Raw genomic sequence first — 13,208 nt, forward strand, 5'->3', positions numbered from 1 at the left:
AGGTCTGGTTCATCCTAAATAAAATAAAAAAAGATATTCTTGCACTTGAGTAAAGTGACAACACTCTTATCACGTTTATTACATGAATTGTAATTTGTCGTAAAATAACCTTTGCATTTTTACTTTAGGATTGAGAGGACTCTGAAATGTAAAATGATGGAATGGCGACCTAAACAGCCAACACGCTGGAATCGACAATGTACTTATATTTTGCAAAAAATCCTTCCTAAGCTAGAACTTGGCACTGGAAGCTTTGTTTTATCTGAAGAAGAGGGTGAATTTGAAAGACTACTCCAATTTTATTGGGTACGTGTATGATTTAGTGCATTAGTGACATTTGTTGTATCTATGTTGTTAATTGCTAGGGAATAGTAATCTTCAATATCCCTGAAATGCTTTTTTATCTTGATCCTAGACAACAGATGATAAGGCATTAAAATGCATTTATTTGTAGACTAAGCAATTTCAAATAGACTGAACAACTATTACCATGACCACACTGCATGACATTTTCTTGATATGTTTTATGTTATATAGCCACAAAGTTTGGAAAAAGAGATGAACAAAAGAAAGTCACCTGTAAATAAGAAATTGAAAAATGATCTCTGGATGGTAGTAATAGACTAGATTCTCTGTCCTTGGTTCTGGGCAAGAGGACTCCAGGCAAGCTTTGATACCTTTCACATGCAAAATACTCCCAAATTTCTGTATCCAGCCTGGTCTTCTTTCCTGGCCTCCTTTCTTATATATTTGCCAACACATTTGTCATCGTCTTGGTTGGTTAAAAGGTATCTCAAACTCAACAAGTTTGTAAACAGACATGGTGGGCATTTGGTATATTGTTTTTCCCCTACCTACCACCAGCTCTTGACATCCTGTCACTGACTCTTCCCTGTGAATTGATCCAATGGGTTTTTGAAAGCCCCAGCCTCCCAAGAGTGAGATTCTTTCCCCTTACCATCTCGTAGACTAGACATTTTCTAGGGAAACCCTCTGAGAGAAGAAAAGAAGGAATCTGTCTGGAGTTAAGTACTTAAGCTGTCAAAGAGGGATCTGTGGGTGCTATTTGTTAATGAATAGAGAGGAAGTTGCTTTTATTTGCATTAAAAAAACAGAATTAGTGGTAAACAGATAAGCAAAGCAATATAAGCCAAGGTTAATATAAGCCAAGGTTTAAAACGTGTACTTTCTTTGTAAAATTATCTACTTAGTAACACATAATCATAAACTTGAGCTTAATCTTGTGGTTTGGATTCAAACCCCGGTTCAACCATTTATCACTAGTTTTGACCAAGTTACCTAACTCCTTTATACTTTCCACCCCACTGGGCAAGATAAACAGGGGTAAAAATAGTTGATCTGGTTTGTGGTTCTGGTGAGGATTAAATGAGCTGCTACTTACCACAGCACCCAGCACTTAGCAAGTGTTCAGCAGATGTTTATTATTATTTGTATTACATGTGAGAGGCCTTGTGTTAGGCACTGGGGTTATGACAGTAAACAAGACAGATACAATCTTGTGCATTCACAGAAACTACAGGCTAATGAGACAGACCAGAAAACATGTAATTGCAGTCTAGTTTACTAAGTAAGTTAGGGAAGGACAGCATCCTATTGCAACCACATAGGAAGAACACATGAACAGATTTAAGGATCAAGAAAAGCCTCCTGAAGTAAGCAATCTAAGGCTTGAAAGAGGTTTCTGATTGTTATCTGCGTCTTATTAAATAGATAATTTTACATAGGACCATGTACCATAATCCTTTAATCCTGTCACACAGTTGTCACTTAATAAATATAAATTGAATCAGTGTTAAATAAATTCTTCCATAATGCTCACTTAAATAACTCATTTGTAGGACCAAGTAATATTCCCATTGGCAGTTTGCTATTCTAGAAAGGGTGCACGTATTTGGAGTGTTAAGTGTGAGGGCTGTGGTATCTGGCTTTGTTCCTCTCTCTCTGGAAAGTGGGAATTATAGTAGAACCTACCTCATAAGGTTATTTGAGGATTAAATATGTATGTGAAGCATTTAGTACTGTTCCTGGAACACGGTTGATGAAGTATTGGGGGTGATAGTGGGGTCTGTGGGGTCCAGAGGCAACGGCCAAGAAAGAATTCTTGAAGATGCCTTTGGTGCAAAAAGGTTATTTTTTAAAGCATGAGGACAGGACCGGTGGGCAGAAAGAGCTGCCCCGGGAGCAGGAGGAGAGACTGGTTATATACTCTGGAGTGGGGGAGGTAGAGTCCAGGGGAAGTTTCCAGTGAGATTTTCATATGCTAAAGAAGACTCACGAGATACTGGAGGCCTAGCTATTGTCAAGCTAAGGTTGTTTTTCCCTCTAGCAAAGCATTAACAGTAAGATAGCAGGGAGTTCCTGGAGAAACATTTTACTCCTCCAGCCTCAAGTGTTTGTCAATGGGCTGCAGGTTATAAGGAAATTTAATTCTATCTACCATTTTCTTCTGCCTTTGTTTCCCACATCAATTGTAAGCACCTAGAAAATTACTTTGTGACTACCATTTTTTGAGGCTTCTGTAATATTTTTGCATACAGTAATTCCTGATTGCCTACATGCCTGTAGCATGGGTTTACATGTTATTCTGTCTTTTGTCTAGGTCACAGGATTTCCTATCCAGATGCCATACACTGATGTGCAGTCAATTATTGATGCTGTGTATCAAACTGGAATTCACTCTTCTGAATTTCCCCAGACAGAATTTGCTCTAGCTGTATACATTCACCCATACCCAAACAACGTATTATCTGTGTGGGTCTACTTGGCTTCCTTAGCTCGACATGAGTGAAAAGGAAGAAGGAAAAAGGAAAAAAATATATATAGGCTATGGGCCCCTCGCCCAAAGCAATCAAGACTTTTCTGGTACTTTAGATTTTGCTACTTATCCTCAAATCCAGCCAAATGTGAGCCCGATTTTTGGTTCTCTTATAGAGTTAGGCACCAGGGAGACCCACTCCCTGAACCTTTGAGAATGAGTCTAGATGACCTCCCGACCTCTTCAAGGAAAACATTTCAGTCAGTCGGGTGGCCTCTGGTCACTGTCTACAGTGGGCCTTATCATGGGAAAGAAGCAATTCTGGCCCCTACCTTTTAAGCCAGTATTACTCAAATCGTAGGCCTCACACCAGCTCAACGGAATCACCTGGAGAGCATTGTTGAAAATGCAAATTCCCACATCCCCCTAAGACCTACTGAATGGGAACCTTTGGGAGTGGAGCTCCAGAACCCACATTATTTTAAACAAGCTCCCTAGATCATTCTGATGACCTGTTAAGAGTGAAAACCCCGCCTTATAGAATGTTGTCATTACCAAAGTGAGGCTGGTACTTTTGATGCGGGTTCTGATGCAATTCCAGGTAGAAGATATTCAAGTACAAACTCCAGGTCATTGCCTCTCCAAAGATTATTTCACTGGTTAAGAGTAAAAGAAAAATCTGCCAGGTGGGGCTGAGGGCTGAGGTCAGCTTCTGGGGCCTCCTAAAAGTTTTCACTTGGCATGCTACTGACTTGAAGTTCTTTCAGCTCCTAGTATTTGGAAGCGCTTCCCAAGAAGCTCTGTCTAACATGCTTTCCCGATTCTGTGAGAAAGGGAGAAAATGGTCTTACCAAATCTCAGGGCTCCTTTTCTCCTTAGTGAGGAGTCCGCCATTTTGCCTCTGGCACTTTTCTGCTGCTTTCCTTTCCCAGCAGTGACTCCAAGGAGGCCTGTCTAGATCCGAGGAGCCTTGAGAGAGAGTGGACAGGGATCTAAGTCAGAAGCGCTGTATTTTCTTCTATTTGGTTGTTCTGTGCTTCACTGAGAAAAGTATTTATACAGTTTACTTAAATGTTGCATAATTACTTACTCTAAAAAAAAAAAAAACCAAAGGTACAGATTTCCAAAGGTTGATGAAAGCTTTTTTTGTATGAGGTTAAAACAGAAGAAAGAAAATTCACCTTTCCCACAAGCTGGAGTTTCTTGGGTCACTCTCACAAGCAGAGATCCCCCAAATACATCCCCAGGGACTCCTCAGTCTGATTTCTGTCCTGCAATGCACCTGCATGGGCAGGTGCCAGGGAAGACCTCATTTATGTGCAGTGATGTTAGTCTTGGACGAAACTTGTGACTACCTAAGTAAAATAGTAGAGATGTGGCTGAAGAGAACGCTTTTTCTCCAAGGTTAAAACCTAAATGTGTGTATCCCCTAGCTGATCAGAATTTTTGTTCTTATTTGAATGTTCTATGAAGTTTTGTTATTAGCAAGTCAACCATATTGATTGGGGTAGCAGTAAATGATGTCTATGGAAAGACAATGTTGACAAAAAAATACTGAACTCACGCAGTTCATTTCTGTGGCACCTTCAATATTTACATAACTATTTTGTTAGTCATTTATGGTTTTCAAATTGATAGGCCACTTAAGTTAGGTAGAAAGTGTTCATAGGCAAGCATAGAGAACCCTTCTGTATCATATGGTTTTTTTTTGCAGGTGTATGGATTTCTCAACTAAAATTTTTTCCCTAAAATTTTGAAACTGTGTAATGAACCATTTTTTCATTTGTCTATTTTAAAAATAACATGATTTATTTTTAAATTTTTATTTTAATTCCAGTTAGTTAACATACAGTACTTTATTATTAGTTTCAGGTGTACAATATAGTGATTCAACCCTTCCATATATCACCTGTTGCTCATCATGTCAAGTGCAGTCCTTAATCCCTATCACCTATTTAACCCATTCCTGCACCCACCTCCCTCCTGCTAACCATCAGTTTGTTCACTATAGTTAAGAACCTGTTTCTTGGTTCGTCTCTCTCTCTCTCTCCGAATTGCTCATTTGTTTTGTTTCTTCAATTCCACATATGAGTGAAATCATATGATACTTGTCTTTGTCTGACGGGCCTATTCCACTTGGCAATATACTGTCTAGCTCCATCCGTGTAGTTGCAAAGGGCAAGATTTCATTCTTTTTTTATGGCTGAATAATAAATATTCCATTGCATATATATATATCATATCTTCTTTATCCATTCATCAATCAATGGAAACTTGAGCTGCTCTCATATCATGCCCATTATAAGTAATGCTGCTATAAACATCAGGGTGCATGTATCCCTTTGAATTTGTATTTTTGTATTCTTTGGGTAAATACCCAATAGTGTGGTTGCTGGATTGTAGGGTAGTTTTTTGTTTTTAAATATTTATTTATTTTTGAGAGGGTGGGAGCAGAGAGGGAGACACAGAATCTGAAGCAGGCTCCAGGCTCTGAGCTGTCAGCCCAGAGCCCAACGAGGGACTCAAAACCACAAACTGCAAAATCATGACCTGACCCAAAGTTGGAGGTTTAACCAACTGAGCCACCCAGGCTCCCTGGGTAGTTCTATTTTTAACTTAAAAATACATCATTTTATTTTTTTATATTAAAAAATTTTTTTTAATGTTTATTTTTGAGAGAGAGAAAGAGACAGTGTGAGTGGAGGAGGGGCAGGGAGAGAGGAAGACACAGAATCTGAAGCAGGCTCCAGGCTCTGAGCTGTCAGCACAGAGCCCAAAGAGGGGCTCGAACTCGCAAACTGCAAGATCATGACTTGAGCGGAAGTCGGACACTTAACCAACTGAGCCACCCAGGTGCCCCTCATCTTTTTATTTTTAATGTACCTGTATAATTATATTTGGAGTGAGTTTTTTATAGATAGCATACAGTGGTTTATTTTTTAAATACCTTCTGACAGTCTCTTTTTTTAATTGGCATAGACCATTACATTTAATGTCATTGTTTATGTTTGGATTTAGGTCTACCATTTTTCCTTTCTGTTTTTGTTCCACTGTTTTTCTTTTCTACTTTAGTAGGTTATTTGAACATTTCTCAGTATTTTATTTTAACGTATATGTTAATTTTTTTGCTGTATATTTTTTAAAGAGTTCTCTGGGGATTGTACTATACATACTTAACTTTGCACAGTCTACTTAAAAATCTGCTTCTACATTTTACTACTTTAAGTGCATTGTAGAACTATCACCACCATATAGATTTCTTTACACTTCCTCCTTTATATATATGCCTATATACACACACATATATATAAAATGAGATTTATATATTATGTGTATAGTTTTCATATATTTGTGTATTTATTTATATATTTTACATTTTATTTTTGAGAGAGCGCGCGCGCACAAGTGGGGGAGGGGCAGAGAGAGGGAGACACAGAATCCGAAGCACACTCCAGGCCGAGCTGTCAGCACAGAGCCTGGCACGAGGCTCCAACTCACAAACCTTGAGATCATGACCTGAGCCGAAGTCGGACGCTTAACCGACTGAGCCACCCAGGTGCCCCTATATTTGTGTATTTAAATAGAAAGAAAGGAAGGAAGGAAGGGAGGGAGGGAGGGAGAAAGGAAGAAAGATTTATTATAAAGAATTGACTTATGCGATTATGGAGACTGAGAAGTCCCAAGATCTACAGTCAGCAAGATATCATGGAGCACAGGAGAAAAAAATGGTGTAAGTTCTAGTCTGAAAGCCAGCAGGTTCGAGACCCACAAAACTCCAGTGTTTCAGTTTGTCTGAAGGCCAAAAAAAGGCCTATGTGCCAGCTCAAAGCATTAAGGCAGAAGGAATTCTCTCTCTCACTCATAGGAGGGTCAGCCTTTGTGTTTTATTCAGAACTTTAGTTGATTAAATGGGGGCCACCCACATTAGGAATGTATGCTATTGTGATATAATAGACATGCATTTGGTCTTTGTCCCAAGTTCCTGATGAAAGACCTTCTAAAACCCTTGGAATTTCTTGAATGATAGGGATAAGAAGAGTATCTTCTAATATTTATAAGAAGCTCTTTCAAGCATACCTGAGTTTATACTAATGATGTGACTCTTGGTGGACCCTTAGATAGCTTCTGGATGTAGGTTGGAACCAACCATGTGATTAGGGGGTTGGAACTATCAGCCCTATTCCCTGACCTCCACGGAAGGAAGAGGGGCTAGAGATTGGGGTAATCGCCAATGGTCAATGGTTTGATCAGTCATGCCTACATAATGCAACCTTCATAAAAGCCCTAAACAACGGGGTTCAGAGAGTTTCTGGGATGATGAACACACTGAGATGCTGGGAGGGCAGCATGCACAGAGCAGGTATAGAAGCTCCAACCCCTTGCCCATACGTTACCCTACTCTATCTCCTCCTCCATAGTGTATCATTTATAATAAACCTGTAATAGTAAAGTCATTTCCTGAGTCCTGTGAGCTGTCCTAAAAAATTACCAAACCTGAGGAGGGAGTCACAGAACTCTTCATTTATACCCAATCAGTCAGAAGTCTGAAAGCCCCAAAACTTGTGATTCATGTCTAAAGTGGGGACAGTCTTCTGGTACTGAGCATTTGTAGGATATGGCACTACTCCAGGTAGACAGTGTCAGAACTGAATTGAATTGTAGGACACCCAATTTGTGTCTAGAGGGTTGGCAAGTGGGTTAGTGTAAGGTTGTGAATAAAAACATTTTTATTCAAACAGGAGGGCAATATGCTTTACCCAGTCTACTGATTCAGATGTGCATCTCATCCAAAAATACCCTCACAGACACATTCAGAATAATGTTTGTTCAAATGTCTGGGCAAGTTGACACATAAAATTTAACTGTCACAACCATCTTACCTGGAAATGGAACATTGCCATATAGCATTTTCAAATTTGGAATACCTCCTTGTTGATTAGAGATTATAAATGTCTACATATTCTGTGCCCTATTTTTAAAAATAGCCTTGACAACTCTCTTTAACATTCTGCATTATGCTAAAACACTTTGGAAACGTAGTCAAGGAACTCTTCCATGCCATGTTTATAACAGGTGTGATTTACCTTTTTATGACCACTCCAACTGCTAGGGGGTGAATACTTTAGAGGATAGAACTAGTGGTAATACAACTCATTAAGAAATTATCGTACAAGTCCAAGTAAGAAATGATGGTACCTTGGGCTAGGATGTCGAGAATGGACACAAATAAGCTGTACTGACTTGAACAGCTCCTCCCTTCAAAAAAAATTTTTGTCTCTCCAGAAACTTAGAATGTAATCTTATTTGGAAATAGAGTCTTTACAGATATAGTTAGTTAAGACGAGGTCATACTGGATTAGGGTGGGCCCTAAATCCAATGATTACTATCCTTTCAAGAAGAGAAGAGGACACAGACACAGAGGAGGGGGTGCTGTGAAGAGGAAGGCAGAGATTGGAATGACATAAGCCAGGGAACACCAAGGTTTGCCAGGAGCCACCATAAGCTAGGAAGAGGCAAGGAAGGATTCTTCCCTAGAGCCTTCAGAGGAGCATACTGACAACTTTATTTGAGACTTCTGGCTTCCAGAACAATGAGAGAATGAACTTTTGTTGTTTTGAGCCACTCGGTTTGTGATAATTTGTTATGGCAGCCCAAGGAAACTAATATAGTAGTAGACCAACCCAAGACATATTTTGGGGGTAACCAACAGAACTGCAGTTATGAAACATACTTCTGAAGTATCAAAACAAGCAAAGAACAAAGTGTAAGACTTCTACTGGAAATAATTCATTCAACTTCAAGTTAAATGTAGTAGACTGAACACAATTTACTCTACTCCCGCTCAAGTGGACCACACAAGTGAATAAAAGCTAAGAAACTAGAAAGGAGATAGACGCATAATAACCAATTTACCAGACCACAGGAAGCTGAAAATGAAATGCCTATAGATTCAGGGATGTTGGGACTTTTCAAAGTCAACAAAGAACCTCAGAAAACTCAGGACCTGCGACACTTTAAAGATGGAGGTAAGGGTAGAGATACGAGGTGAGTTAAAAATAGCGGGCTCAGTTAAAAGTCTTTAAAAGGAATGGCTATACCAAAATATCCCCTTCCTCATCCTTTGTAGCCAGGCAACTCTACTTACCACCACTAGAAGTCTGAAAGCTTATCTTCTAAAGAGGTTGAACTGTGGGGAAGGAGAGGGGGTTCTACTGAGAATAGAGAGATCGTGTGAAAGTGTGTTCACTATGGTGAAGACAGCCTTCCAGGCTGCTCCTCCATGTAGCCTCCAATCCCCTTGGCAGAAATGAGAGGGCCAGAAGGCATTAACTAGAGCATGAATTCAAAATTGTGAGGGGAAGTGATTTCCGGGTTAGAATTTCATATCTAGTCAAACAACCAAGGATGAGGGGAGAGTAAGGATACTTTCAGATATACCAGGTCTCAAAGATTTGCCTCCCAGACACCCTTTCTCAGAAAGCTGTTGGGATATGTGAGTCAAAGAAAAGAAAGACACGTGATCCTGGGAATAGGAATCTAACCCAGGATAGGCAGCCATCAGCTCTAGAGAGAATCCATCAATATTGGAGCTAGAGTGTCAGCATTAGATGGATCCAGGGGAATCAATCAAGAGTGGAAAGATAAAACCAATAGATTATCTGATAGGCTTGACTGTTTCGAAAGCTGAATGGAGACATTTTACAGAGCTATTGGAGGATGTAGAAAACTTAAGACACAGACTTGAAGAAAGCAAAGAAAAAGCATCTAGGAAAACAAAAAGGAAAGTATAATTATAGGACACCATGTGGCTGCACAGTGAACAAAGTGTAGTCATGACAATTGAAAACAACTGAAAATGGATGTAACCAAAAATGTGTTAAAATTATATATTGGGGAGATGAAGGAAGGGGGAAATGTGTGTGTGAAAGGTAATACAGACCATCTAATTTTTCATTAGCCAGGACAGTATATAAATGTATTTTAAAATGACAAATTGAAATCATAATATAAACATGCCATTTTGAAAGATGATAGCAAACACCGTGAGAAATAGCTAAAAGAGATCAAAGTGGTTACCTTTTGGAGTAGGACTTGGGAGTGGGGAGGGAGTGCTACAGGGAATGGTTGCTCTCCATTATATGCCTTTTAGAAATATTGGACTTCTTAATTGGTGTACATACACGAATTGCCAGGATACATTTTCAATTTAAAACCTTTCAAACTGGGACACCTGGGCGGCTCAGCTGGTTAAGTGTCCGACTTTGACTCCGGTCATGATCTCACGGTTCATGAGTTCGAGCCCTGTGTCGGGCTCTGTGCTGACAGCCCAGAGCCTGGAGCCTGCTTCAGATTCTGTCTTCCTCTCTTTCGTGCCCCTTCCCCACTCGTGCGCGCTCTCTCTCTCTCTCTCTCTCTCTCAAAAATAAACATTAAAAAAAAATAAAACCTTTAACACTGGACAATGATCAGAGCTCTATAAAGAGTGTTGGGCCTCTTTCCCTACAGAAGACTGTCACACGTGTGTAGCAAGAACAAAGAACCTAAAATGTTAAAGTCAGAAGCAATCTCAGTCATCGTCTAGTTCACTATATTTATTTTTGAGAGAGGAAGAGAGAGAGAGAAAGAGAGAGAGAGGGGGACAGAGGATCCGAGTGGGCTCCACACTGATAGCAGAGAGCCTCATGTAGGGCTAGAACTCAGGAACTGTGAGATCACCACCTGAGCCGAAGTCAGACATTCAACATACTGAGCCACCCAGGAACCTGTTTTAAACATTTTTTAAAGTTTATCTATTTTTGAGAGAGAGAGAAGTTCACTTTATAGATAGGAACATGAGTCTCAGAGGAGACAAATTACCAGCACTCCACTAGGGAGCAATAAATCAAGAACCAGGAAACAGCCCAAGTCTTCGGGCGTCCAGTCCTTTGTGTCAGTGGAATCCAATGTAGCCACTGAAAGGAATCCTGGATGTTCTATTATTGAATGTTCACCAGAATATATTGTGTGACAAAGCTAGGTAGGTACACAACAGAGGGCATAAAGTGTGATGATGTGTGCACAAAATGGAGCATGCATTATGTATATGCATGGTTAGAAGTACTTGGCTATTTCTGGAAGGGTACACAAAAAAATAGAGTTAATGTTGCCTCTAGGAAGAACTGAGATTAGGGGAGAGAGGGAGATTTGCTAGTCCCTCCATACAGTCTTCTGTTTGAATGTTTTACCTTTTGCATGCATTCTTTAAAAAAAAAAAAATTAAACAATTTAACATCAGTGGCCTTTTACTGCCTAAAGTTCCTGAGTTATAAAAGCATTGCAGAGAATCTGGTCCTATCCTCATCTTTGCATAATCCACTTTGTGCCTTAGGCAGCAGGCAGGCTGGACCCTTTGCAAATTTCCTCACTCTGCTCACTCTGTAGAAGTTCTGCCTCTTTTTTTTTTTTTTTTTTTTACTTCCATCCTTTCATACCATTCCTGGCTGCTGCTTCCAAGACTTCCAAGTCTTTCCTATTTCTTCACTCCAAGCATACAAGGACCTCCATGTTCATTCCAAACGTGCCTTCTCCTTAGGGCCTTTGAATTTGCTGTTCCCTTTGCCTGCAACCCTCAGCCACCAGATACCCGCACGTTCCCTTGCTTCCCTCAGGCCTTTGCACACCTCACCTTATCAAAAAACGATGTCCAGTCACTGTCACTTTCTAGTCTCTATTTCTATTTCTTTTTCTTCACAGAACTTGTCACCACGTGGTGTTTTGTTGTTGCTCACTTACTGTGTTTCTCTTTCCCCTTTAGAAAATAAACTGTATGTATGAAAACCAGACTTTATTTCGGAATTAAGTACATACCTAATTGTGTCCAGCTTGCCCCAAAGGAATTAATGAAGAAATCGTAATAAGCCTGAATTTACAACTTTAGGGAGTTATAATCTAAGTTATATATGTATATATAGACAAACACACTCATGCACACAAATCTATAAAATGCATGAACGTTAAGGTCCTTTCATCATAGGAGGCAAATCCAGAAAATATGAAAACTGTTTGTGAACAAATACCTCCCAGTGAATAACATCCTTAAAGTAGAAACCACGAGAGACAACCTACTTATTACACTGATGATTTACAGTCTGTGACCTATTTTTCTGAAAAGGTTCTTAAATAGACCCTGCACATTTAAGTTACTGGGATGCCAAATTATTGTCATAAAGTTGCTTAGTGCACATGAATTAGAACCTGAGGAGGTAGGAACTATTTAAACAGCATTATAAATGGGATGGAGCTCTTAGCCTGATGTGTTCCTCTCCTCTTTAGGGAAACCCTGCAACTGAGATAGGCTGGGGCAGCCTCTCCCTGGACAATGCTGCGCTGGGCTGGGTTCTGCCCATCTCTGCTTCTGGGTTTTCCTTGTCTTGCCATTACTTCCTGTAGCTCTCTTCTGGGCATGAGCATGGTCTCACATGGTTCATATACATATCTGCGGCTGTTCTTCAAATTTATCAAGACGTCAGTGTGATAAGTAAAACTGATTTATATAACATATATTCATCACTTTATAGTATCTCTTTATCATGCATCTTTGGGGACAAAGAATTCAAAGTAAAAGGGGGAAGCTTCCATGATTTATTTTTTAATATTAAAAGAGGTTGCTCTGCATTCTCAGAAAAGTGCGCATCACTGTCCTGGGTTGACCATGCACTTCTGTTGTGATAGTCTACCAAAAAGGTTAAAACACAATTGATTAGATTTCTGCGAATCATATTTCAGGTCCCACATCACTTTACTTGGTTTTGGAGTGTTTCCACAGTTTTGTAGTTTCCGGATTTAAGACCATAGATGATTATTTACGTCCATTTTCAATCTGACAAACTAGGTTACTAAAGGTAAGCTCAACTTTATTCAAAGCTGTTGGGAATCTCTAAAGCAAAGGAAATGAGGGGGGAAGGTCAATTAGGTTTCTGGAAGGAGTGGGTCTTGAGGTGGAACTTAAAGAGACAGCAGAATCTCACAGAGAAAACGCTTTAGGTGCTTCGGCAACGGCCAAAAACATTTACAGGGGGGATTGGTAATGCCACTGAGCAGATCCTAGGATGTATAACGGGGCTGTTATGTTGTGAGATAAAACAGATTTGAATCCACATTGCAATGAGTTTTAAAACACCAAGCTGAAGCTTCGGAACTTTCCTCCGCGGGCATCGGGAGCCATCGAAGGTTCTTAGCAGGTGAGTGGCATGACCAGATTGACTACCGGAACGAGGATGAACTTTGTAATTTCTTCGGCGCCTTCCTCCGACTTCTGCCCGCCGCTCGGGCGGGCCTCACGGTAGGTGGTGGTGGTGGAGCTGCCGGGCAGCTCCAAGCACCGGGTCGCACCGGGTCGCGCCGGGCCGGCGGGGGTAGACGCCGCCGGGTCCCGGTTGGGGCCTCCGAGCC

The 13,208-nt window shown here is 40.3% G+C and overlaps 1 protein-coding gene across 6 annotated transcripts in view; it reads left to right on the forward strand.

Annotated features, from left to right (window-relative positions):
• CC2D2B (coiled-coil and C2 domain containing 2B) overlaps nt 1-5,451 on the forward strand; it is a 93,703-nt gene extending 88,252 nt beyond the window's left edge. For 4 of the 6 annotated variants that reach the window (XM_019445211.2, XM_019445213.2, XM_019445212.2 and 1 more), the window contains 2 exons: nt 129-306; nt 2,621-5,450. In XM_019445211.2, the coding sequence (XP_019300756.2) occupies nt 129-306; nt 2,621-2,809 (367 nt within the window). In that variant the 3' untranslated portion in view covers nt 2,810-5,450. Of the gene's footprint in view, nt 1-128; nt 307-2,620 lie in introns of those variants that run through there. The other 2 variants (XM_019445214.2, XM_019445215.2) reach the window with 2 other exon arrangements.
• Nucleotides 5,452-13,208: the final 7,757 nt, after the last annotated feature.

Source organism: Panthera pardus, unplaced genomic scaffold (genome assembly GCF_024362965.1).
Source record: "Panthera pardus isolate Hobbes unplaced genomic scaffold, ASM2436296v1 HiC_scaffold_22, whole genome shotgun sequence".
Classification (NCBI taxonomy): Eukaryota; Metazoa; Chordata; class Mammalia; order Carnivora; family Felidae; genus Panthera; species Panthera pardus.